Raw genomic sequence first — 24174 nt, forward strand, 5'->3', positions numbered from 1 at the left:
CCCAACCTGGAGATTCAGGCTGAAAAGGCTTTATTAGCCCTCTCTCAGGGGCAAGATGAAGCGGAAATATATTGTCAAAAATTTCGGAAATGGTCGGTGCTTACTCAGTGGAATGAGTGCGCCCTGGCTGCAAACTTCAGAAATGGTCTTTCTGAGTCCATTAAGGATATTATGGTGGGGTTCCCTACGCCTACAGGTCTGAATGAGTCTATGGCTATGGCCATTCAGATTGATCGGCGTTTGCGGGAGCGCAAACCCGTGCACCAGTTGGCGGTGTCTTCAGAACAGGCACCTGAGACTATGCAATGTGATAGAATTCAGTCCAGAAGTGAACGGCAAAATTATAGGCGGAAAAATGGATTGTGTTTTTATTGTGGTGATTCAGCTCATGTTATATCAGCATGCTCTAAACGCACAAAAAAGCTTGATAAATCTTTTGCCATTGGTACTCTGCAGCCTAAGTTCATTTTGTCTGTGACTCTGATTTTTTCACTGTCTTCCATTTCCGTCGATGCCTATGTGGATTCAGGCGCTGCCCTGAGTCTTATGGATTGGTCATTTGCTAAACGCTGCGGTTTTAGTCTGGAGCCTCTGGAAGTCCCTATTCCTCTGAAGGGAATTGACTCTACACCATTGGCTATGAATAAACCGCAGTATTGGACACAAGTGACCATGCGCATGACTCCCGTTCATCAGGAGGTGATTCGCTTCCTTGTACTGTATAATTTACATGATGTACTAGTGCTTGGTCTGCCATGGTTACAAACTCATAATCCTGTCCTGGACTGGAAAACAATGTCTGTGTTAAGCTGGGGATGTCAGGGGGTTCATGATGATGCACCTCCGATTTCTATCGCTTCATCTACTCCTTCTGAGATCCCTGAGTTTTTGTCTGACTATAGGGATGTTTTTGAGGAGCCTAAGCTCAATTCGCTCCCTCCGCATAGAGATTGTGACTGTGCTATAGAATTGATTCCTGGCAGTAAGTTCCCTAAGGGTCGTTTATTTAATCTGTCACTGCCAGAGCATACTGCTATGCGGAATTATATTAAGGAGTCCTTGGAAAAGGGACATATTCGTCCATCTTCGTCCCCTCTGGGAGCAGGTTTCTTTTTCGTGGCTAAAAACGATGGTTCCCTGAGGCCTTGTATAGATTATCGCCTTCTGAATAAGATTACAGTCAAATACCAGTATCCATTGCCATTATTTACTGATTTGTTTGCTCGCATTAAGGGGGCTAGGTGGTTCACTAAGATAGATCTTCGCGGTGCGTATAATCTGGTGCGGATAAAACAAGGTGATGAGTGGAAAACCGCATTTAATACGCCTGAGGGCCATTTTGAGTATTTAGTAATGCCTTTTGGACTCTCCAATGCTCCGTCAGTCTTTCAGTCCTTTATGCACAATATTTTCCGTGAATATCTGGATAAGTTTATGATTGTGTATTTGGATGATATTTTGGTGTTTTCTGATGACTGGGAGTCTCATGTTCTACAGGTCAGGAAGGTGTTTCAGGTTCTGCGGGCCAATTCTCTGTTTGTGAAGGGCTCAAAGTGTCTCTTCGGAGTCCAGAAGATTTCTTTTTTGGGGTACATTTTTTCTCCTTCTACTATTGAGATGGATCCCGTTAAGGTTCAGGCAATTTGTGACTGGACACAACCTACATCTGTTAAGAGCCTACAGAAGTTCTTGGGGTTTGCTAATTTTTATCGTCGGTTCATTGCAAATTTTTCCAGTATTGTTAAACCTTTGACTGATTTGACTAAAAAGGGTGCTGATGTTGCTAATTGGTCTCCTGCGGCTGTGGGGGCCTTTCAGGAACTTAAGCGTCGGTTTTCTTCTGCTCCTGTGTTGTGTCAACCAGATGTTTCACTTCCTTTTCAGGTTGAGGTTGATGCTTCCGAGATTGGAGCGGGGGCGGTTTTGTCACAGAGAAGTTCCGATGGCTCGGTGATGAAGCCATGTGCATTCTTCTCTAGAAAATTCTCGCCCGCCGAGCGCAATTATGATGTGGGTAATCGGGAGCTTTTGGCCATGAAGTGGGCATTTGAGGAGTGGCGTCATTGGCTTGAGGGTGCTAAACATCGTGTGGTGGTCTTGACTGATCACAAGAATCTCATTTACCTTGAGTCTGCCAGGCGTTTGAATCCTAGACAGGCTCGTTGGTCGTTGTTTTTTTCTCGTTTCAATTTCGTGGTTTCATACCTGCCAGGTTCAAAGAATGTGAAGGCAGATGCTCTTTCCAGGAGTTTTGTGCCTGACTCTCCTGGAGACTCTGGGCCTACTGGTATCCTTAGGGATGGGGTAATATTGTCCGCCGTATCCCCAGACTTGCGACGTGCATTGCAGGAGTTTCAGGTGGATAAACCGGATCGTTGTCCACCAGAAAGACTGTTTGTTCCGGATGATTGGACCAGTAGAGTCATCTCCGAGGTCCATTCTTCTGTGTTGGCTGGTCATCCTGGAATATTTGGTACTAGAGACTTGGTGGCCAGGTCTTTTTGGTGGCCTTCCTTGTCTAGGGATGTGCGTACCTTTGTGCAGTCTTGTGAAGTGTGTGCTCGAGCTAAGCCTTGCTGTTCTCGGGCCAGTGGGTTGTTGTTATCCTTGCCCATCCCGAAGAGGCCTTGGACGCACATTTCCATGGATTTTATTTCTGATCTCCCGGTTTCACAGAAAATGTCCGTTATCTGGGTTGTGTGTGACCGCTTTTCTAAGATGGTTCATTTGGTGCCCTTGCCTAAGTTGCCTTCCTCCTCTGAGTTGGTCCCTTTATTTTTTCAGAACGTGGTTCGTTTGCATGGGATTCCGGAGAATATCGTTTCTGACAGGGGATCCCAGTTTGTGTCTAGATTTTGGCGGACGTTTTGTGCCAAGATGGGCATTGATTTGTCTTTCTCGTCTGCATTCCATCCTCAGACGAATGGCCAGACGGAGCGAACTAATCAGACCTTGGAAACTTATTTGAGGTGTTTTGTTTCTGCTGACCAAGATGACTGGGTTGCTTTTTTGCCACTGGCCGAATTTGCTCTTAATAATCGGGCTAGTTCTGCCACGTTGGTCTCTCCTTTTTTTTGCAATTCGGGGTTTCATCCTCGTTTTTCCTCTGGTCAGGTGGAGTCTTCGGATTGTCCTGGAGTGGACATGGTGGTGGACAGGCTACATCAGATTTGGAATCAGGTGGTGGACAATTTGAAGTTATCTCAGGAGAAGACTCAGCAGTTTGCTAATCGCCGTCGCCGCGTGGGTCCCCGACTTCTTGTTGGGGATTTGGTGTGGTTGTCTTCTCGTTTTGTCCCTATGAAGGTCTCTTCTCCTAAGTTCAAGCCTCGGTTCATCGGTCCTTATAGGATCTCGGAGATTCTTAACCCTGTATCTTTTCGTTTGGATCTCCCAGCATCGTTTGCTATTCATAATGTGTTCCATCGGTCGTTGTTGCGGAGGTATGAGGTGCCCGTTGTTCCTTCGGTTGAGCCTCCTGCTCCGGTGCTGGTGGAGGGAGAATTGGAGTATGTTGTTGAGAAGATCTTGGATTCTCGTGTTTCCAGACGCAAACTCCAGTATTTGGTTAAGTGGAAGGGTTATGGTCAGGAGGATAATTCCTGGGTGGTCGCCTCCGATGTTCATGCGACTGATTTGGTCCGCGCCTTCCATAGAGCTCACCCTGATCGCCCTGGGGGTTCTCGTGAGGGTTCGGTGACCCCTCCTCAAGGGGGGGGTACTGTTGTGGATTCTGTTTGTGGGCTCCCTCTGGTGGTTACTGCTGGTACTGGGTGACTTTGGTGGGTTGCGGCCTTTGGTTTCCACCTGTCCATCAGAGGCTGGGTGTTTCCTATTTTACCTGGCCTTTCTGTCATTCCCTTGCCGGCTATCAATGTATTCAGATGTGCTCTGTTTGGTTCCTGCCTACCTGCTCCCAGATCTTTCAGGATAAGCTAAGTGCTGATTTTCAGTTGTTTGGTTTTTTTTGTCCAGCTTGCTTATTATGTCTCTATGCTAGCTGGTAGCTCTAGTGGACTGAGGTTCTCCCCATGTGCCATGAGTTGGCACATGGGTTCTTGTAATCTCAGGATGGTTTTTTTGATTAGGGTTTTTTGCTGACCGCTCAGTCCCCTTTTGTATCGTTCTGCTTTCTAGTTTACAGCGGGCCTCAATTTGCTAAATCTATATATATCATCTCTATGTGTGTGCCTTCCTCTCATTTCACCGTCAATACATGTGAGGGGGCAACTATATCTTTTGGGGTTCATTCCTCTGGAGGCAAGTGAGGTCTTTATTTTCTCTGCAGTACTAGTTAGCTCTTAGGCTGGTGCGTGGCGTCTAGAACCAACGTAGGCACGCTCCCTGGCTATCTCTAGTTGCGTTTGTCAGGCGTAGGGCAGCGGTCAGCCCAGGTTCCATCACCCTAGAGCTCGTCCGTTATTTATTTGTACTTTGCTTGTCCTGTGCTATCCCTAGCCATTGGGGATTCATGACAGAGGACTCTGAGACTGACTGGTTCAAGGTTCTCTGGTCTGATGAGACCAAGATCGAGATCTTTGGTGTCAACCACACACGTGACGTTTGGAGACTGGATGGCACTGCATACGACCCCAAGAATACCATCCCTACAGTCAAGCATGGTGGTGGCAGCATCATGCTGTGGGGCTGTTTCTCAGCCAAGGGGCCTGGCCATCTGGTCCGCATCCATGGGAAGATGGATAGCACGGCCTACCTGGAGATTTTGGCCAAGAACCTCCGCTCCTCCATCAAGGATCTTAAGATGGGTCGTCATTTCATCTTCCAACAAGACAACGACCCAAAGCACACAGCCAAGAAAACCAAGGCCTGGTTCAAGAGGCAAAAAATCAAGGTGTTGCAGTGGCCTAGTCAGTCTCCTGACCTTAACCCAATTGAAAACTTGTGGAAGGAGCTCAAGATTAAAGTCCACATGAGACACCCAAAGAACCTAGATAACTTGGAGAAGATCTGCATGGAGGAGTGGGCCAAGATAACTCCAGAGACCTGTGCCGGCCTGATCAGGTCTTATAAAAGACGATTATTAGCTGTAATTGCAAACAAAGGTTATTCCACAAAATATTAAACCTAGGGGTTGAATAATTATTGACCCACACTTTTATGTTTAAAATTTATAAAAATTTAACTGAGCAACAAAACTTTTTGGTTTGTAAGATTTATGCATCTGTTAATAAATCCTGCTCTTGTTTGAAGTTTGAAGGCTCTAACTTATTTGCATCTTATTAAACCTGCTAAATCTGCAGGGGGTTGAATACTACTTGTAGGCACTGTATATAATTGTGGTCCAATATATAAGTCTGGTACCAAACAATCACAGGTCCGCGCTGCTCTCAGGGGCCATCTGGGCCCCAAAACCTACAGCGCTGCTCCCATTACTCGTATCTGGAGATCGAGCTGTAATACCAGCAGGTGGTGGTGAAGAAGCCTCATTGCAATGCTGGGAGTTGTAGTCCCTCGCATCTGATCCACGTGGTTTACTGAACCCAATGTACATTGAAACCGTTGTATGGATGTAACCAGAGCGAAGGACGTGTGAAGCCCCCACGCCTCAGCCAGGTGATAATGGGGTCTACAGGACACGGACAGGAGGACAGGAGCCCCTGCAGTCCTCCAGCTCCTCATCATGCACAAGTCCTGCTTTGGAGGGGGCTGTGGCCCCTCTTCTCTTTGGCCCCCGGGCGGCTGCACAGGTGGCCCCAATGGTCTGTCCGGCCCCAATAACTTGTGCCTCTCCAGCTGTGGGCAGGGGCGTAAGTACGATAGGTGCAGGGGTCACAATCCCACCCGGGCCCTGGAGCCTAAGGGGCCCTGAGCCTATAAGAAAAGAACAATACCTTTAAAGAGTTGCAATACATTTCTTGGAGCTTTTGTATTGGGACCCACAAGCTTCAAGTTACACCACTGGCTGTGGAACTACAACTCCCAGTATGAATTGCCCCAGGTGCTCGGGCCGGGTCTGTGGACACAGGGTGAGGTCAGTACATTGAGCCTGTTGCCCTTTGTGAGCTCGTACACACTGTTCCCTCTGAGACATTGCGTTTCTTTCCGTTTTTTGCCATCTGACCCCGGCGGATACTTTATCTCAACTTGGAGAGTTTTCTAATTCTTTCCTGAAGTTGCCGGAGGCTGCAGGTAGCAGGTGTCAGGGTCCGTCCCATCCGCAGACCCCACCCCGGCTGCTCCTCCCTGCGCCGCCTCACATTTAAATGCTATTTGGGTGATTTGCAGGGATTGCTGTGTACTCAGAGCCACGAGCAGCACAATGAGGCGCTACCTCCTGCTGGCACTGCTGCTGGGACTGACATGTGTCCGTGCAGAAGAGGTGAACACGGCTGCAGGTAAGGCCCCCAGACCCCCATTGTGCTACCCCGGGGGGCAGAGGTGACCACGGCTGTAGGTAAGGCCCCCAGACCCCCATTGTCCTACCCTGGGGGCAGAGGTGAACATGGCTGCAGGTAAGGCCCCCAGACCCCCATTGTGCTACCCCGGGGGGCAGAGGTGACCACGGCTGCAGGTAAGGCCCCCAGACCCCCATTGTGCTACCCCGGGGGGCAGAGGTGAACACGGCTGCAGGTAAGGCCCCCAGACCCCCATTGTCCTACCCCGGGGGGCAGAGGTGAACACGGCTGCAGGTAAGGCCCCCAGACCCCCATTGTGCTACCCCGGGGGGCAGAGGTGACCACGGCTGTAGGTAAGGCCCCCAGACCCCCATTGTGCTACCCCGGGGGGCAGAGGTGACCACGGCTGTAGGTAAGGCCCCCAGACCCCCATTGTGCTACCCCGGGGGGCAGAGGTGACCACGGCTGTAGGTAAGGCCCCCAGACCCCCATTGTCCTACCCCGGGGGGCAGAGGTGAACGCGGCTGCAGGTAAGGCCCCCAGACCCCCATTGTCCTACCCCGGGGGGCAGAGGTGACCACGGCTGTAGGTAAGGCCCCCAGACCCCCATTGTCCTACCCCGGGGGCAGAGGTGAACATGGCTGCAGGTAAGGCCCCCAGACTCCCATTGTGCTACCCCGGGGGGCAGAGGTGATCACGGCTGCAGGTAAGGCCCTCAGACCCCCATTGTCTTACCCTGGGGGGCAGAGGTGACCACGGCTGTAGGTAAGGCCCCCAGACCCCCATTGTCCTACCCCGGGGGGCAGAGGTGACCACGGCTGTAGGTAAGGCCCCCAGACCCCCATTGTCCTACCCTGGGGGGCAGAGGTGAACATGGCTGCAGGTAAGGCCCCCAGACCCCCATTGTGCTACCCCGGGGGGCAGAGGTGAACACGGCTGTAGGTAAGGCCCCCAGACCCCCATTGTCTTACCCCGGGGGCAGAGGTGAACATGGCTGCAGGTAAGGCCCCCAGACCCCCATTGTGCTACCCCGGGGGGCAGAGGTGATCACGGCTGCAGGTAAGGCCCTCAGACCCCCATTGTCTTACCCTGGGGGGCAGAGGTGACCACGGCTGTAGGTAAGGCCCCCAGACCCCCATTGTCCTACCCCGGGGGGCAGAGGTGACCACGGCTGTAGGTAAGGCCCCCAGACCCCCATTGTGCTACCCCGGGGGGCTGAGGGGACCACTGCTGCAGGTAAGGCCCCCAGACCCCCATTGTGCTACCCCGGGGGGCTGAGGGGACCACTGCTGCAGGTAAGGCCCCCAGACCCCTATTATCCTACCCCGGGGGGCAGAGGTGACCACTGCTGCATGTAAGGCCCCCCAGACCCCCATTGTGCTACCCCGGGGGGCAGAGGTGAACACGGCTGCAGGTAAGGCCCCCAGACCCCCATTGTGCCACCGCCACCCCGGGGGGCAGAGGTGAACATGGCAGCAGGTAAGGCCCCCAGAACCCCATTGTCCTACCCCGGGGGGCAGAGGTGACCACTGCTGCAGGTAAGGCCCACAGACCCCCATTGTGCTACCCCGGGGGGCAGAGGTGACCACGGCTGTAGGTAAGGCCCCCAGACCCCCATTGTGCCACCCCGGGGGGCAGAGATGACCACGGCTGTAGGTAAGGCCCCCAGACCCCCATTGTGCCACCCCGGGGGGCAGAGGTGACCACGGCTGCAGGTAAGGCCCCCAGACCCCATTGTACTACCCCGGGGGGCAGAGGTGACCACGGCTGCAGGTAAGGCCCCCAGACCCCATTGTACTACCCCGGGGGGCAGAGGTGACCACGGCTGCAGGTAAGGCCCACAGACCCCATTATGCTATCCCGGGGGGAACGGGACATCTTGTTACATTCTGTTACATTTGTTTACTGTTCGGTTACAATGTAAATAGAAAGTTTCTGCATTAAGCCGAGCGCAGAGATGACACTGCCTGACCCCAATGTCTCTCAGGGGTCCGACATGAGGGTCTTATGTTACCAGAGGTTTTGTGGCAGGTGGGAATCAGACGCTTATATCTGTGCCCCTCCTGGAATAATTCACAGGTAGTTACGGGGACATGTCAGGTCATGGATGTGGGAGCTAGTGCAATTTCTGCGGCCACAGAGAAAGCCACCCGAATTCACAACGATCTGAGGTGTACGAGCGTCTCATCAGCCATAAGATTAAGGCCACGTTCACACTAGCAGTATTTGGTCAGTCTTTTACATCAGTATTTGTAGCCAAAACCAGCAGTGGGGGGAAAATGCAGATGTGGTGACGAGTTTCTATTAGACTTTTCCATTTGTGGTTTTTGCTGACAAATACTCCCAGACGCCTCTGCAGAAATCCGGTGGGATCAGCAGCAGATCCTGTGCATTATAACTATACGATCCCCGGATGCACGTCCACAACTCTGACATTGAACCACGGCAGATGCACAAAATATGTGGACTCCTAGCGGGTCCCTGACCTCGTGCGCCCACCTAAAAGCACATGGCATGTGTATAGGTGTTACCCCGCCCCCGCGGGACCATGCAAAGAAACATCACCGAAAAAAGCAGCTGCCCAATAGGATGCACCACAGGTCACAGCAAGCTCCATCCATTCAGCAATCCTAACCTCAGGGGCAAGATGGGCAACGGGGTCCGTGGCGCGAAGATGTTCATTTCTTTACTTTAACCCTTTCAGCTAAGCCAGGAACGTGCCCGACTATCCGTGATTTGTCTCTTGGGATCTGTGCCAAGAAATGCTCCTACGACTCTGACTGTGAAGGCAACCGCAAATGTTGTAAGACGTCCTGCGACGGATTTCAGTGTCAGATCCCAGACGGTGAGTAGGAACCCGACCATCCGACCGGGAGACCATAGCACCGACCCGCCGTGACCGCTCCATCTTCATTGCTCCCCAGATAAACCCGGCTCCTGCCCTTCTCCTGAGATTGTCGATGGGACAACCTGCGACCAAACCAAACACTGCAGCTCCGATAACAACTGCGAGGGTGAACAGAAGTGCTGCCAAAACACCTGCAGCGGCGCCTCCTGCCAGAACCAGGTGCGTAGCAAAGTGACAAGGATGCTGCCGAGTCAACCAAGGGGAGATATAACAGAGACAGCAGTGCTATCTGGCCACTAATGAGAGGGCCACAGCCAGGGTGAACGCTGCACAGAAGAAGCACATAACATAGAACTGACACAAATCATGGCATACTCCACAAAGTGACACACATCTGAGTATACCACTATCACAGTGATTGTGCCTGCAACCACCACTAGGGGGAGCTCCCTGTATACAGAGATACATGATAAGATCCTGTCTGCAGCCACCACTAGGGGGAGCTCCCTGTATACAGAGATACATGATAAGATCCTGTCTGCAGTCACCACTAGGGGGGAGCTCCCTGTATACAGAGATACATGATAAGATCCTGTCTGCAGTCACCACTAGGGGGAGCTCCCTGTATACAGAGATACATGATAAGATCCTGTCTGCAGTCACCACTAGGGGGAGCTCCCTGTATACAGAGATACATGATAAGATCCTGTCTGTAGTCACCACTAGGGGGAGCTCCCTGTATACAGAGATACATGATAAGATCCTGTCTGCAGTCACCACTAGGGGGAGCTCCCTGTATACAGAGATACATGATAAGATCCTGTCTGCAGTCACCACTAGGGGGAGCTCTCTGTATACAGAGATACATGATAAGATCCTGTCTGCAGTCACCACTAGGGGGAGCTCCCTGTATACAGAGATACATGATAAGATCCTGTCTGCAGCCACCACTAGGGGGAGCTCCCTGTATACAGAGATACATGATAAGATCCTGTCTGCAGCCACCACTAGGGGGAGCTCCCTGTATACAGAGATACATGATAAGATCCTGTCTGCAGCCACCACTAGGGGGAGCTCCCTGTATACAGAGATACATGATAAGATCCTGTCTGCAGACACCACTAGGGGGAGCTCCCTGTATACAGAGATACATGATAAGATTCTGTCTGCAGTCACCACTAGGGGGAGCTCCCTGTATACAGAGATACATAAGATCCTGTCTGCAGCCACCACTAGGGGGAGCTCCCTGTATACAGAGATACATGATAAGATCCTGTCTGCAGCCACCACTAGGGGGAGCTCCCTGTATACAGAGATACATGATAAGATCCTGTCGGCAGTCACCACTAGGGGGAGCTCCCTGTATACAGAGATACATGATAAGATCCTGTCTGCAGCCACCACTAGGGGGAGCTCCCTGTATACAGAGATACATGATAAGATCCTCTCTGCAGCCACCACTAGGGGGAGCTCCCTGTATACAGAGATACATGATAAGATCCTGTCTGCAGCCACCACTAGGGGGAGCTCCCTGTATACAGAGATACATGATAAGATCCTGTCTGCAGTCACCACTAGGGGGAGCTCCCTGTATACAGAGATACATGATAAGATCCTGTCTGCAGTCACCACTAGGGGGAGCTCCCTGTATACAGAGATACATGATAAGATCCTGTCTGCAGACACCACTAGGGGGAGCTCCCTGTATACAGAGATACATGATAAGATTCTGTCTGCAGTCACCACTAGGGGGAGCTCCCTGTATACAGAGATACATAAGATCCTGTCTGCAGCCACCACTAGGGGGAGCTCCCTGTATACAGAGATACATGATAAGATCCTGTCTGCAGCCACCACTAGGGGGAGCTCCCTGTATACAGAGATACATGATAAGATCCTGTCGGCAGTCACCACTAGGGGGAGCTCCCTGTATACAGAGATACATGATAAGATCCTGTCTGCAGCCACCACTAGGGGGAGCTCCCTGTATACAGAGATACATGATAAGATCCTGTCTGCAGCCACCACTAGGGGGAGCTCCCTGTATACAGAGATACATGATAAGATCCTGTCTGCAGCCACCACTAGGGGGAGCTCCCTGTATACAGAGATACATAAGATCCTGTCTGCAGCCACCACTAGGGGGAGCTCCCTGTATACAGAGATACATGATAAGATCCTGTCTGCAGCCACCACTAGGGGGAGCTCCCTGTATACAGAGATACATGATAAGATCCTGTCTGCAGCCACCACTAGGGGGAGCTCCCTGTATAGAGATACATGATAAAATCCTGTCTGCAGCCACCACTAGGGGGAGCTCCCTGTATACAGAGATACATAAGATCCTGTCTGCAGCCACCACTAGGGGGAGCTCCCTGTATACAGAGATACATGCCAAGATCCTGTCTGCAGTCACCACTAGGGGGAGCTCCCTGTATACAGAGATACATGATAAGATTCTGTCTGCAGCCACCACTAGGGGGAGCTCCCTGTATACAGAGATACATGATAAGATCCTGTCTGCAGCCACCACTAGGGGGAGCTCCCTGTATACAGAGATACATGATAAGATCCTGTCTGCAGCCACCACTAGGGGGAGCTCCCTGTATACAGAGATACATGATAAGATCCTGTCTGCAGCCACCACTAGGGGGAGCTCCCTGTATACAGAGATACATGATAAGATTCTGTCTGTAGTCACCACTAGGGGGAGCTCCCTGTATGCAGAGATACATGATAAGATCCTGTCTGCAGGCACCACTGTAGACTCAGGTTAGATTATTACTTTCCTTCTGGACTGTTTTTGTCACCACTCATCTTACATCCCGGAGTTACCTTTTTTTTTTCTGCCTACCTCTTGGCAGCAAGTATAAGGTACAAACATGAGCCTTGTGCGCGGTGTAGTGTGATCAGAAGCAAATTTCGGCTGCAGTTTATGTCCAATCACAACCCATAAAATATATAAAAATTATTTTTTAAGGGCCCGTACCCCGGATTACCAGCTATGACGGCGTCCCTGTATATATCACCTCAGATGTTTTTTAACCCCTTTTCGACATTGGGCAGCAGAGCCAATCGGATTATGGCAGATTCTAGGCTCCCCTTTGGAGATTGTTGAAGCATGCCAAAAGTTAAAAAAATTAATTAAAAAATTATATATATATATATATATATATACCGTATTTTCCGGCGTACAAGACGACTTTTTAACCCCTGAAAATCTTCTTAAAAGTCGGGGGTCGTCTTGTACGCCGGGAATCGCCTTGTACGCCGGGTGTATATGGTGGGTGGGGGGGGGGAGTGATCCTGATGACGACGAGGGGGCGTCTCACAGAAAAGTGAGTATCCCCCATTACCTTATCATAGCGCTGCAGCGTGGGGTCTCTGTGCTGGGAGCGGCGGCGGCTGCTGTGCTGTGGCGGCTCCTCTTCTGCAGTGTGGGGCCTCTGGTGCTGTGGGGCGTATCTTCATGCAGTCGGGGCTCCTCCGGCATCTCAGCCTGGAAGCCCCGCCGGCAACTCCATCGGTACAATGCGCTGGCCTCCGGGAAAATGGCCGCTGCTTAGATTCAGATCTCGTTGAGATCTGAATCTGAGCATGCGCAGCCCCCAGCGGCCGGGCCACCGCATCGCACCTATTGAGCTGCCTCCGGGAAAATGGCCACTGCTCAGATTCAGATCTCGTCTCCCGAGATCTCGGGACGAGATCTGAATCTGAGCAGCGGCCATTTTCCCGGAGGCCACCTGACCGCATTGTACCCATGGAGTTGCCGGCGGGGCTTCCAGTCTTTGAGATGCCGGAGGAGCCCCGACTGTATGAAGATACGCCGCCGCCCCCGCCCCACAGCACCAGAGGCCCCACACTGCAGAAGAGGAGCCGCCACAGCACAGCAGCCGCCGCTCCCAGCACAGAGACCCCACGCTGCAGCGCTATGATAAGGTAATGGGGGATACTCACTTTCCTGTGAGACGCCCCCTCGTCCTCATCAGGATCACTCCCCCCCCCCCCAAAGGCACATATTCACCGGCCCTATAAGACGACATAGGGTGTATAAGAAGACCCCCGACTTTTAAGAAGATTTTATTTTTTAACTGGTAAAGTTGGGGGGTCGTCTTATACGCCCAGTCGTCTTATACGCCGGAAAATACGGTATATATATATAATGTTCAAGTCACCCCCCCATTTAACATAAAACAATAAAAAATAATCAAACATACACATATTTGGTATCGCCGATTTCAGAATCACCCGATCTTTAAACGGTGTAACCAGAAAAGTCAAAACGCCAGAATTATGGTTTTTTTGGTCACCACATTGCATTAAAATGCAATAAGAGGCGACCTAAAGATCATATCTGCACCACAATGGTATCATTAAAAACATCTACTCAGTGCAAAAAAATAAGCCCTCACCCAGATCATTAAAAATGGAGATGCTACTGGTCTCGGAAAATGGCGCAATTTTTTTTTAAATTTATTTTTACAAAGTTTGGATTTTTTTTTTCTCCATTTAAAAAAAGAACCTAGACATGTTTGGGGTCTATGAACTCGTAATCTGGAGAATCAGAATGGCAGGTCAGATTTATTATTTGGTGAACATTGTAAAAAACAAAACATATAACAAACAAATACACCCGTGGGATTGCAATTTTTTTTTTTGCTGTTTCACCGAACTTGGAATTTGTTTCCAAGTAAACAATATGTTAAAACTAATGGTATTGTTCAAAAGTACAACTCGTCCCGCAAAAAACAAGTCCTCACTTGGCCATATTGACGGAAGAAAAATAAGTTGGCTCTGGGAAGAAGGGGGAGGAAAAAATGAAAATGCAAAAATACCTCTGGTCGTTAAAGAGTTAAATATATTCAGTGCAAAGACTAAAAACAAAAAGTTCCACTCTCTTCAATAAGTTGCTGGTCTCCCGATGTAATTGGAAGCGCATCTTCACTTGTTATTTTTTCATTTTTCTAGGTATGAAGTACATAACGGAGAAAGAAAAATAAACAGATGAAGAACTTCAGAACCACCTTTCTTTTTTTAGAGTTGTGAGAGAACATTTCTAATTTTCCTCCACCATGAAATGTATCCACTTCTATACAATCTCTTGTAAATGACAATTTTAATAAAATATTCATCTTTTTTTTTTGCTCCAAGGAAAATAATTTGTAACGTTCTGTGCCTTGATTTGTTTTATGGCTGCGATACAAGACATCAGTCACCAGGTGGCGACAACTCCCTGCCTGTGAGATGAGGCTTTTTTAACTACACAGCGCCATCTAGTGTCAGGTCTTGTTAGTTACAGTTTTATGCACATAACTGTTTTTTTTAACAAATTTTTTTTTTTTTTTTTTTACACAACCACAGAAAAAGCAGAATTAAGTAAATCTACAGTCCGGCCTCGTGGTAGTATCATTTAACCGCAGAATACAGGGGCGGAGTGTGCTGCTCATATATAAAAAGTCTTTAATGGAATTAGCATAAAGTAGCGACGTTCGTGTAATATATTAATATTCAGCACCTGGTAAAAAAAAAACAATAAAAGATAACAAGCGGCATTAAGGCATCAGAGTAGTGCATATCAGTACGAGGCTCAGGATGATGGGAGACTCCATCCATGAGGCGGAGGTGACCGGATCAGGAAGATGGGGGCGGGGTGGGGGGATCCCCAATAAATAGACGCCGGGGTTATGGCGGTAAAGTCTTTGGGTGCAGAGCGGGGTCCGCTCACGAGGTCTGTTCACTTTCCTTCATCCACAGCCGAGATTCCTCCACGTCCTTTGTCACGACCAGGAGGATCTCGCAGCTTCCCCGGGAGATGCAGCCCTGCAGGAAATCCCTGGAGGCAGAAAGGGTTAAACGTCCAATGAACGAGGCCGCTATACACTGTCATTACAGCAGTGCCACCTGCTGCTCACAAGGAATAAGTGACAATGGGGCGGAGCCATGGAGATCTCCCCATCACCCCGCAGGGGTCACATACATTATGTTACCCATCAGTGAAGTTATAGAAAGCAGCAGAATGAGAGGCGACAGGATGGCAGAATTACAACTACAGCTCCGGAGGAGCATCCAACTATCAACCACACACTCACAGCGGCCCTCGGGGGCCACAATATCATCACCCATCACATCGTCAGGGCCCACAACGTAAGGGAGCTCCACCTCCAGCAGCAGAGGGTGCTGGCCTCTGAATTACAGTAGTCGGGGAACGGGCTTGTGGCATTCTCCAGGAAAAGCCCCCGCCTGCACGTCCCCTGGAGGCGGCCATCACTCACCTCAGCTCCCGGGGGCCCCCGAGCCGCACCGGAGACTTCAGCTTGGAGTCCAGGTTGTAGTAGATGCCGCCAATCTGGCGCACAGCGATCCAGTGTTTGCGGGTGATCGGGAGAGAGAGGAACCCCAGGGAGATGGGCGACGGGATGTTCAGGATGAAGCCGAAGATTTCACTCAAGGCCAAAGTGTCCAGAGACCTGCGGGGGAAGAGGCGGAGCTTAGAGATCCTCAGGGGCCGGCACAGTCCCGCCCAGAATCTGCCATGAATACAGATCTCTAAGGTCAGGGGTCCGTCATCACCTTCTCTTATCCCACCACACGGCAGCGTAGTCCAGAGTCTGCAGCGCCGCCATGATGACATTGACATCATAGTTACCGGTGCCGAGGAAACTGCGATGCGGATTTATCACCGAATTCGGAGACAACCTGGAAATAAAAGGCAAAAAACCCAGCGGTCTAATCCGACACGTCCAGCAGCCTCTGCCCTCCCTGCTCTCTCCCCTCCCTGCTCCCTCTCTCAATCCTCCCTGCTCCCTCTTCTTTCCCTCTCTTCCCTCCCTGCTTCCTCCTTCCCTCTCTATTCTCTCCCTGCTCTCTCTCCCCTCCCTGCGCCCTCTCCCCTCCCTGCCCCCTCTCTCCCCTCCCTGCTCCCTCTCTTCCCTCCCTCCCTGCTCCCTCTCTTCCTTCCCTGCGCCCTCTCTTCCCTCCCTGCGCCCTCTCTACTTCCTCTCTTCCCTCCCTGCTTCCTCTCTTCCCTCCCTGCTTCATCTCCCTCTTTCCTCCCTGCTCCCTCTCTTCCCTCCCTGCTCCCTCTCTTCCCTCCCTGCTTCCTCTCTTCCCTCCCTGCGCCCTCTCTCCCCTCCCTGCTCCCCCCTCTCTTCCCTCCCTGCTCTCTCTCCCCTCCCTGCTCCCTCTCTTCCCTCCCTGCTCCCTCTCTTCCTTCCCTCCCTGCTCCCTCTTCCCTCCCTGCTCGCTCCCTTCCTTCCCTCCCTGCTCCCTCCCTTCCTTCCCTCTCTGCTCCCTCTCTTCCCTCCCTGCTCCCTCTCTTCCCTCCCTTCCTTCCCTCTCTTACCTCCCTGCTCCCTCTCTCTTCCCTCCCTAACTCTCTCTCTGGCTATGTGCACACGTCAGGATTTTGTCAGGATTTTTCATCAGGATTTGTAGCCAAAACCAGGAGTGGAACAATTAAAGGAAAAGTATAATAGAAACATATGCTCCACTTCTGCATTTATCACCCATTCCTGGTTTTGGCTACAAAACCTGATGAAAAAGCCTGACAAAATCCTGAGAAAATCCTGACGTGTGCACATACCCTCTTACCTCCCTGCTCCCTCTTCCCTCCCTGCTCCCTCTCTCTTACCTCCCTGCTCCCTCTCTTCCCTCCCTGCTCACTCTCTTCCTTCCCTCCCTGCTCACTCTTCCTTTCCTCCCTGCTCCCTCTCTCTTACCTCCCTGCTCCCTCTCTTTCTTCCCTCCCTGCTCCCTCTTCTCTTTCCTCCCTAACTCTTTCCTCCCTGCTCCCTCTCTCCCTTCCCTGCGCCCTCTCTTCCCTCCCTGCTCCCCCCTCTCTTCCCTCCCTGCTCTCTCCCCTCCCTGCTCCCTCTCTTCCCTCCCTGCTCCCTCTCTTCCCTCCCTTCCCTCCCTGCTCCCTCTCTTCCCTCCCTGCTCCCTCTCTTCCTTCCCTCCCTTCCCTCCCTGCCTTCCCTCTCTGCTTCCTCTCTTCCCTCCCTGCTCCCTCTCTTCCCTCCCTGCTCCCTCTCTCTTCCCTCCCTAACTCTCCCTCTTCCCTCCCTGCTCACTCTTCCCTCCCTGCTCACTCTCTTCCTTTCATCCCTGCTCACTCTCTTCCTTCCATCCCTGCTCACTCTCTTCCTTCCCTCCCTGCTCACTCTCTTCCTTCCCTGCTCACTCTCTTCCCTCCCTGCTCACTCTTCCTTTCCTCCCTGCTCCCTCTCTTACCTCCCTCTCTTACCTCCCTGCTCCCTCTCTTCCTTCCCTCCCTGCTCCCTCTCTTTCCTCCCTAACTCTTTCCTCCCTGCTCCCTCCCTCTTTCCTCCCTGCTCCCTCTCTTCCCTCCCTGCTCCCTCTTCCTTCCCTCCCTTCCTTCCCTGCTCCCTCCCTTCCCTCTCTGCTTCCTCTCTTCCCTCCCTGCTCCCTCTCTTCCCTCCCTGCTCCCTCTCTTCCCTCCCTTCCTTCCCTCTCTTCCCTCCCTGCTCCCTTCTCTTCCCTCCCTGCTACCTCTCTCTTCCCTCCCTAACTCTCCCTCTTCCCTCCCTGCTCACTCTCTTCCTTCCATCCCTGCTCACTCTCTTCCTTCCCTCCCTGCTCACTCTCTTCCTTCCCTCCCTGCTCACTCTCTTCCTTCCCTCCCTGCTCACTCTCTTCCTTCCCTCTCTTCCCTCCCTGCTCCCTTCTCTTCCCTCCCTGCTCCCTCTCTCTTCCCTCCCTAACTCTCCCTCTTCCCTCCCTGCTCACTCTCTTCCTTCCCTCCCTGCTCACTCTCTTCCTTCCCTCCCTGCTCACTCTCTTCCTTCCCTCCCTGCTCACTCTCTTCCTTCCCTCCCTGCTCACTCTCTTCCTTCCCTCCCTGCTCACTCTCTTCCTTTCCTCCCTGCTCACTCTCTCTTACCTCCCTGCTCCCTCTCTTACCTCCCTGCTCCCTCTTTCCTCCCTGCTCCCTCTCTTCTCTCCCTGCTCTCTCTTTCCTCCCTAACTCTTTCCTCCCTGCTCCCTATTCCCTCCCTGCTCCCTCCCTCTTTCCTCCCTGCTCCCTCTCTTCCCTCCCTGCTCCCTCTCTTCCCTCCCTGCTCCCTCTCTTCCCACACTGCTCCCTCTCTTCCCACACTGCTCCCTCTTCCCTCCCTGCTCCCTCTTTCCTCCCTGCTCCCTCTCTTCCCTCCCTGCTCCCTCTCTTCCCTCCCTGCTCCCTCTCTTCCCTCCCTGCTCTCTCTTCCCTCCCTGCTCTCTTTCCTCCCTACTCTTTCCTCCCTGCTCCCTCTTTCCTCCCTGCTCCCTCTTTCCTCCCTGCTCCCTCTCTTCCCTCCCTGCTCCCTCTCTTCGCTCCCTGCTCCCTCTCTTCGCTCCCTGCTCCCTCTCTTCCTTCCCTGCTCCCTCTTCCCTACCTGCTTCCTCTTCCCTCCCTGCTCCCTCTCTCTTTACTCCCTGCTCCCTCTTTCCTCCCTGCTCCCTCTTTCCTCCCTGCTCCCTCCCTGCTCCCTCTCTCTTCCCTCCCTGCTCCCTCTCTCTTCCCTCCCTGCTCCCTCTCTCTTCCCTCCCTGCTCTCTCCTTCCTCCCTGCTCCCTCTCTTCCCTCCCTGCTCTCTTTCCTCCCTACTCTTTCCTCCCTAACTCTTTCCTCCCTGCTCCCTCTTTCCTCCCTGCTCCCTCCCTGCTCCCTCTCTTTCCTCCTTGCTCCCTCTCTTTCCTCCCTGCTCCCTCTCTCTTTCCTCCCTGCTCACTCTCTTCCTTCCCTCCCTGCTCCCTCTTCCCTCCCTTCTCTTTTCCCTCCCTGCTCCCTCTCTCTTCCCTCCCTGCTCCCTCTCTTCCTTCCCTCCCTGCTCCCTCTCTCTTCCCTCCCCTCTCTTCCTTCCCTCCCTGCTCCCTCTCTCTTCCCTCCCCTCTCTTCCTTCCCTCCCTGCTCCCTCTCTTCCCTCCCTGCTCCCTCTCTCTTCCCTCCCTGCTCCCTCTCTTCCCTCCCTGCTCCCTCTCTCTTCCCTCCCCTCTCTTCCTTCCCTCCCTGCTCCCTCTCTTCCTTCCCTCCCTGCTCCCTCTCTTCCCTCCTCCATCTCTCTTCCCTCCCTGCTCCCTCTCTTCCCTCCCTGCTCTCTCTCTTCCCTCCCTGCTCCCTCTTCCTTCCCTGCTCCCTCTCTTCCTTCCCTCCCTGCTCCCTCTCTTCCCTCCCTGCTCCCTCTCTCTTCCTTCCCTGCTCCCTCTCTTCCTTCCCTCCCTGCTCCCTCTCTTCCCTCCCTGCTCCCTCTCTCTTCCCTCCCTGCTCCCTCTCTTTTCCCTCCCTGCTCCCTCTCTTCCTTCCCTCCCTGCTCCCTCTCTCTTCCCTCCCTGCTCCCTCTCTCTTCCCTCCCTGCTCCCTCTCTTTCTTCCCTGCTCCCTCTCTCTTCCCTCCCTGCTCCCTCTCTCTTTCCTCCCTGCTCCCTCTCTTCCTTCCCTCCCTGCTCCCTCTTCCTTCCCTCCCTGCTCCCTCTCTCTTCCCTCCCTGCTCCCTCTCTTCCTTCCCTCCCTGCTCCCTCTTCCTTCCCTCCCTGCTCCCTCTCTTCCCTCCCTGCTCCCTCTTCCCTCCCTCTCTTCCCTCCCTGCTCCCTCTCTCTTCCCTCCCTGCTCCCTCTCTTCCTTCCCTGCTCCCTCTCTCTTCCTTCCCTCCCTGCTCCCTCTTTCTTCCCTCCCTGCTCCCTCTCTCTTCCCTCCCTGCTCCCTCTCTCTTCCCTCCCTCCCTGCTCCCTCTCTCTTCCCTCCCTGCTCCCTCTCTCTTCCCTCCCTGCTCCCTCTCTCTTTCTTCCCTGCTCCCTCTCTCTTTCTTCCCTGCTCCCTCTTCCTTCCCTCCCTGCTCCCTCTCTTCCTTCCCTCCCTGCTCCCTCTTCCTTCCCTCCCTGCTCCCTCTCTCTTCCCTCCCTGCTCCCTCTCTCTTCCCTCCCTGCTCCCTCTCTTCCTTCCCTCCCTGCTCCCTCTCTTCCCTCCCTCTCTTCCTTCCCTGCTCCCTCTCTCTTCCCTCCCTGCTCCCTCTCTTCCCTCCCTCTCTTCCTTCCCTGCTCCCTCTCTCTTCCCTCCCTGCTCCCTCTCTTCCTTCCCTGCTCCCTCTCTCTTCCTTCCCTCCCTGCTCCCTCTTCCTTCCCTCCCTGCTCCCTCTCTCTTCCCTCCCTGCTCCCTCTCTTCCTTCCCTCCCTGCTCCCTCTTCCCTCCCTCTCTTCCTTCCCTGCTCCCTCTCTTCCCTCCCTGCTCCCTCTCTTCCTTCCCTGCTCCCTCTCTTCCTTCCCTGCTCCCTCTCTCTTCCTTCCCTCCCTGCTCCCTCTCTCTTCCCTCCCTGCTCCCTCTCTTCCTTCCCTCCCTGCTCCCTCTTCCTTCCCTCCCTGCTCCCTCTTCCTTCCCTCCCTGCTCCCTCTCTTCCTTCCCTCCCTGCTCCCTCTCTTCCTTCCCTCCCTGCTCCCTCTCTTCCCTCCCTGCTCCCTCTCTGTGTCTCTCACCCCCAGCAGATCTCCTCGGCCCGGTGTTGTGTGACCTCCGCTCTCTGCAGCAGGTTGTTCAGCGCGTGGATCGCGCACAGCTCCAGCCGCTGCCGCTCGTGATAGACCGGACACTCCCCCATCCCGGGACCGGAAACTCCGGCGCCCGTAGTGTGGCCCATGAAGTAACCTGAGTCATGTGACCACGGGCCGTCCTGTGAGTGGCTGCAGCCTGTGGTCACGTGTGATCACAATGGGCGGTGCCTGGTGCAGCTGTCATCTCAGCCACTCACAGCACAGACATGTAAACAGAAGCACGTGACCCCGAGACAGAAACATCCAGACCACGCCCCCGAGTGTAAGAGCATAGTAATCCGATGACCTGACGGAGGCTCCGTGCAAGAGTCACCGGGAGAGCAGCCGTGTACCTAATCCTCTCCTGTGTGATACTGACTGCTGAGCCGTGTACCTAATCCTCTCCTGTGTGATACTGACTGCTGAGCCGTGTATCTAATCCTCTCCTGTGTGATACTGACTGCTGAGCCGTGTATCTAATCCTCTCCTGTGTGATACTGACTGCTGAGCCGTGTATCTAATCCTCTCCTGTGTGATACTGACTGCTGAGCCGTGTATCTAATCCTCTCCTGTGTGATACTGACTGCTGAGCCATGTATCTAATCCTATCCTGTGTGATACTGTCTGCTGAGCCGTGTATCTAATCCTATCCTGTGTGATACTGACTGCTGAGCCGTGTATCTAATCCTCTCCTGTGTGATACTGACTGCTGAGCCGTGTATCTAATCCTCTCCTGTGTGATACTGTCTGTTGAGCTGTGTATCTAATCCTATCCTGTGTGATACTGTCTGCTGAGCCGTGTATCTAATCCTCTCCTGTGTCATACTGTCTGCTGAGCCGTGTATCTAATCCTCTCCTGTGTGATACTGACTGCTGAGCCGTGTATCTAATCCTCTCCTGTGTGATACTGACTGCTGAGCCGTGTATCTAATCCTCTCCTGTGTGATACTGCCTGCTGAGCCGTGTATCTAATCCTCTCCTGTGTGATACTGACTGCTGAGCCGTGTATCTAATCCTCTCCTGTGTGATACTGACTGCTGAGCCGTGTATCTAATCCTCTCCTGTGTGATACTGTCTGCTGAGCCATGTATCTAATCCTATCCTGTGTGATACTGCCTGCTGAGCCGTGTATCTAATCCTTTCCTGTGTGATACTGTCTGGTGAACCGTGTATCTAATCCTCGCCTGTGTGATACTCTCTTCTGAGCCGTGTATCTAATCCTATACTGTGTGATACTGACTGCTGAGCCATGTATCTAATCCTCTCCTGTGTGATACTGACTGCTGAGCCGTGTACCTAATCCTCTCCTGTGTGATACTGACTGCTGAGCCGTGTATCTAATCCTCTCCTGTGTGATACTCTCTTCTGAGCCGTGTATCTAATCCTATACTGTGTGATACTGACTGCTGAGCCATGTATCTAATCCTCCTGTGTGATACTGTCTGCTGAGCCGTGTATCTAATCCTCTCCTGTGTGATACTGACTGCTGAGCCGTGTATCTAATCCTCTCCTGTGTGATACTGACTGCTGAGCCGTGTATCTAATCCTCTTCTGTGTGATACTGACTGCTGAGCTGTGTATCTAATCCTCTCCTGTGTGATACTGACTGCTGAGCCGTGTATCTAATCCTCTCCTGTGTGATACTGACTGCTGAGCCGTGTATCTAATCCTCTCCTGTGTGATACTGTCTGCTGAGCCATGTATCTAATCCTATCCTGTGTGATACTGCCTGCTGAGCCGTGTATCTAATCCTTTCCTGTGTGATACTGTCTGGTGAACCGTGTATCTAATCCTCGCCTGTGTGATACTCTCTTCTGAGCCGTGTATCTAATCCTATACTGTGTGATACTGACTGCTGAGCCATGTATCTAATCCTCTCCTGTGTGATACTGACTGCTGAGCCGTGTACCTAATCCTCTCCTGTGTGATACTGACTGCTGAGCCGTGTATCTAATCCTCTCCTGTGTGATACTCTCTTCTGAGCCGTGTATCTAATCCTATACTGTGTGATACTGACTGCTGAGCCATGTATCTAATCCTATCCTGTGTGATACTGACTGCTGAGCCGTGTATCTAATCCTATCCTGTGTGATACTGTCTGCTGAGCCGTGTATCTAATCCTCTCCTGTGTGATACTGACTGCTGAGCCGTGTATCTAATCCTCTCCTGTGTGATACTGACTGCTGAGCCGTGTATCTAATCCTCTCCTGTGTGATACTGTCTGCTGAGCCGTGTATCTAATCCTCTCCTGTGTGATACTGACTGCTGAGCTGTGTATCTAATCCTCTCCTGTGTGATACTGTCTGCTGAGCTGTGTATCTAATCCTCTCCTGTGTGATACTGACTGCTGAGCCGTGTATCTAATCCTCTCCTGTGTGATACTGACTGCTGAGCCGTGTATCTAATCCTCTCCTGTGTGATACTGTCTGCTGAGCCGTGTATCTAATCCTCTCCTGTGTGATACTGACTGCTGAGCTGTGTATCTAATCCTGTCCTGTGTGATACTGTCTGCTGAGCCGTGTATCTAATCCTCTCCTGTGTGATACTGACTGCTGAGCCGTGTATCTAATCCTATCCTGTGTGATACTGACTGCTGAGCCGTGTATCTAATCCTCTCCTGTGTGATACTGTTTAGATGCTGTCCCTTTAACACTGGATGTGATACACTGCATTAGATCGGAGTGTGCTGATGACGCAGGTGCAGGTGACATGTGAGCGGCTCCTGACTCCTGTCTGACTCCTCCTGTGTGCTCGGCGGCTCAGTGATGTCATGGGTTTGTACTGCAGATCGTCGCCTGTTCACACCAGTGACGCAGCAATATAACATTCTGTGCCCCGACCACAATCAGTGCAGCCAACAGACATGGCAGAAAACCAAAGATACTCGACCCTGCAGGAGACCCCAGAGCTCAGCGCGCGGACCCCAGAGCAGAGGTCAGCTCACAGACCCCAGCAGATCAGTGTCAGGGTCTGTGCGGTGCGGCCGGGGGTCTCCTGACCTGAGCTCTGCAGCCCCATAGTCTGGACAGGAGCCCCCCGGTCGCTCCGCACATTGTGCTCTGTACTCCGACTGCAGTGCACAGATAACTGCAACCTAAAGGGGGGTTTCCACTGCTTAGATATTGATGAACTTTCCATGTGATGCGTCATCAGTGACAGATGAGTGGGGTCCGACACCCAGCACCCATCAGTCAGCAGAACTCTGCGCGCCCGGACATTACAGTCGTGTTCACACAGATTTTGGAGCAGAAATTGAGCAGGAAGTTTCCGAATCATTGGGAAAAACTCACAATGAACCTCCAAGTTCTGAGAAAGATTTGGAGAGTTTCTGCTCTAAATTGTCAATGTGAACAGACTCTTGGAAGAGAATTGTCATCCGATTCATGCAGCCCGATCCGCGAACAGCAGGAATCAGACACTGGTTACATTGTTGCAGCCGTGATTGTTTTACTGTG

At 52.4% G+C, this 24174-nt stretch overlaps 2 protein-coding genes across 2 annotated transcripts; one reads left to right on the top strand and one right to left on the bottom strand.

The window, feature by feature from the left end:
- The first annotated feature begins 6209 nt into the window (after positions 1–6209).
- On the top strand, positions 6210–14341 carry LOC143787839 (waprin-Phi2-like). Its single transcript, XM_077276942.1, has 4 exons — positions 6210–6356; positions 9061–9201; positions 9281–9423; positions 14173–14341. The coding sequence occupies exons 1-4, from the start codon at positions 6281–6283 to the stop codon at positions 14176–14178; spliced, it is 366 nt and encodes a 121-aa protein (XP_077133057.1). The 5' UTR covers positions 6210–6280; the 3' UTR covers positions 14179–14341.
- A 306-nt stretch (positions 14342–14647) lies between these two features.
- On the bottom strand, positions 14648–20850 carry JOSD2 (Josephin domain containing 2). Its single transcript, XM_077276940.1, has 4 exons — positions 20666–20850; positions 15775–15900; positions 15477–15671; positions 14648–15037 (listed from the first exon to the last, which is right to left on the bottom strand). The coding sequence occupies exons 1-4, from the start codon at positions 20824–20826 to the stop codon at positions 14926–14928; spliced, it is 594 nt and encodes a 197-aa protein (XP_077133055.1). The 5' UTR covers positions 20827–20850; the 3' UTR covers positions 14648–14925.
- Between the last annotated feature and the right edge of the window lie 3324 nt (positions 20851–24174).

Source organism: Ranitomeya variabilis, chromosome 8 (genome assembly GCF_051348905.1).
Source record: "Ranitomeya variabilis isolate aRanVar5 chromosome 8, aRanVar5.hap1, whole genome shotgun sequence".
NCBI lineage: Eukaryota > Metazoa > Chordata > Amphibia > Anura > Dendrobatidae > Ranitomeya > Ranitomeya variabilis.

Bases quoted from the DNA above. Each gene is read 5' to 3' on its own strand.
- LOC143787839 (XM_077276942.1), top strand. From the start codon at position 6,281: ATGAGGCGCTACCTCCTGCTGGCACTGCTGCTGGGACTGACATGTGTC. The intron at 6,357-9,060 runs GTAAGGCCCCCA...TAACCCTTTCAG, and splicing joins AGAGGTGAACACGGCTGCAG to CTAAGCCAGGAACGTGCCCG. The intron at 9,202-9,280 runs GTGAGTAGGAAC...ATTGCTCCCCAG, and splicing joins TCAGTGTCAGATCCCAGACG to ATAAACCCGGCTCCTGCCCT.
- JOSD2 (XM_077276940.1), bottom strand. From the start codon at position 20,826: ATGGGCCACACTACGGGCGCCGGAGTTTCCGGTCCCGGGATGGGGGAG. The intron at 15,672-15,774 runs GTGATGACGGAC...CTTCCCCCGCAG, and splicing joins GTGTGGTGGGATAAGAGAAG to GTCTCTGGACACTTTGGCCT. The intron at 15,038-15,476 runs GTGAGTGATGGC...TTCTGCCTCCAG, and splicing joins GGGGGCCCCCGGGAGCTGAG to GGATTTCCTGCAGGGCTGCA.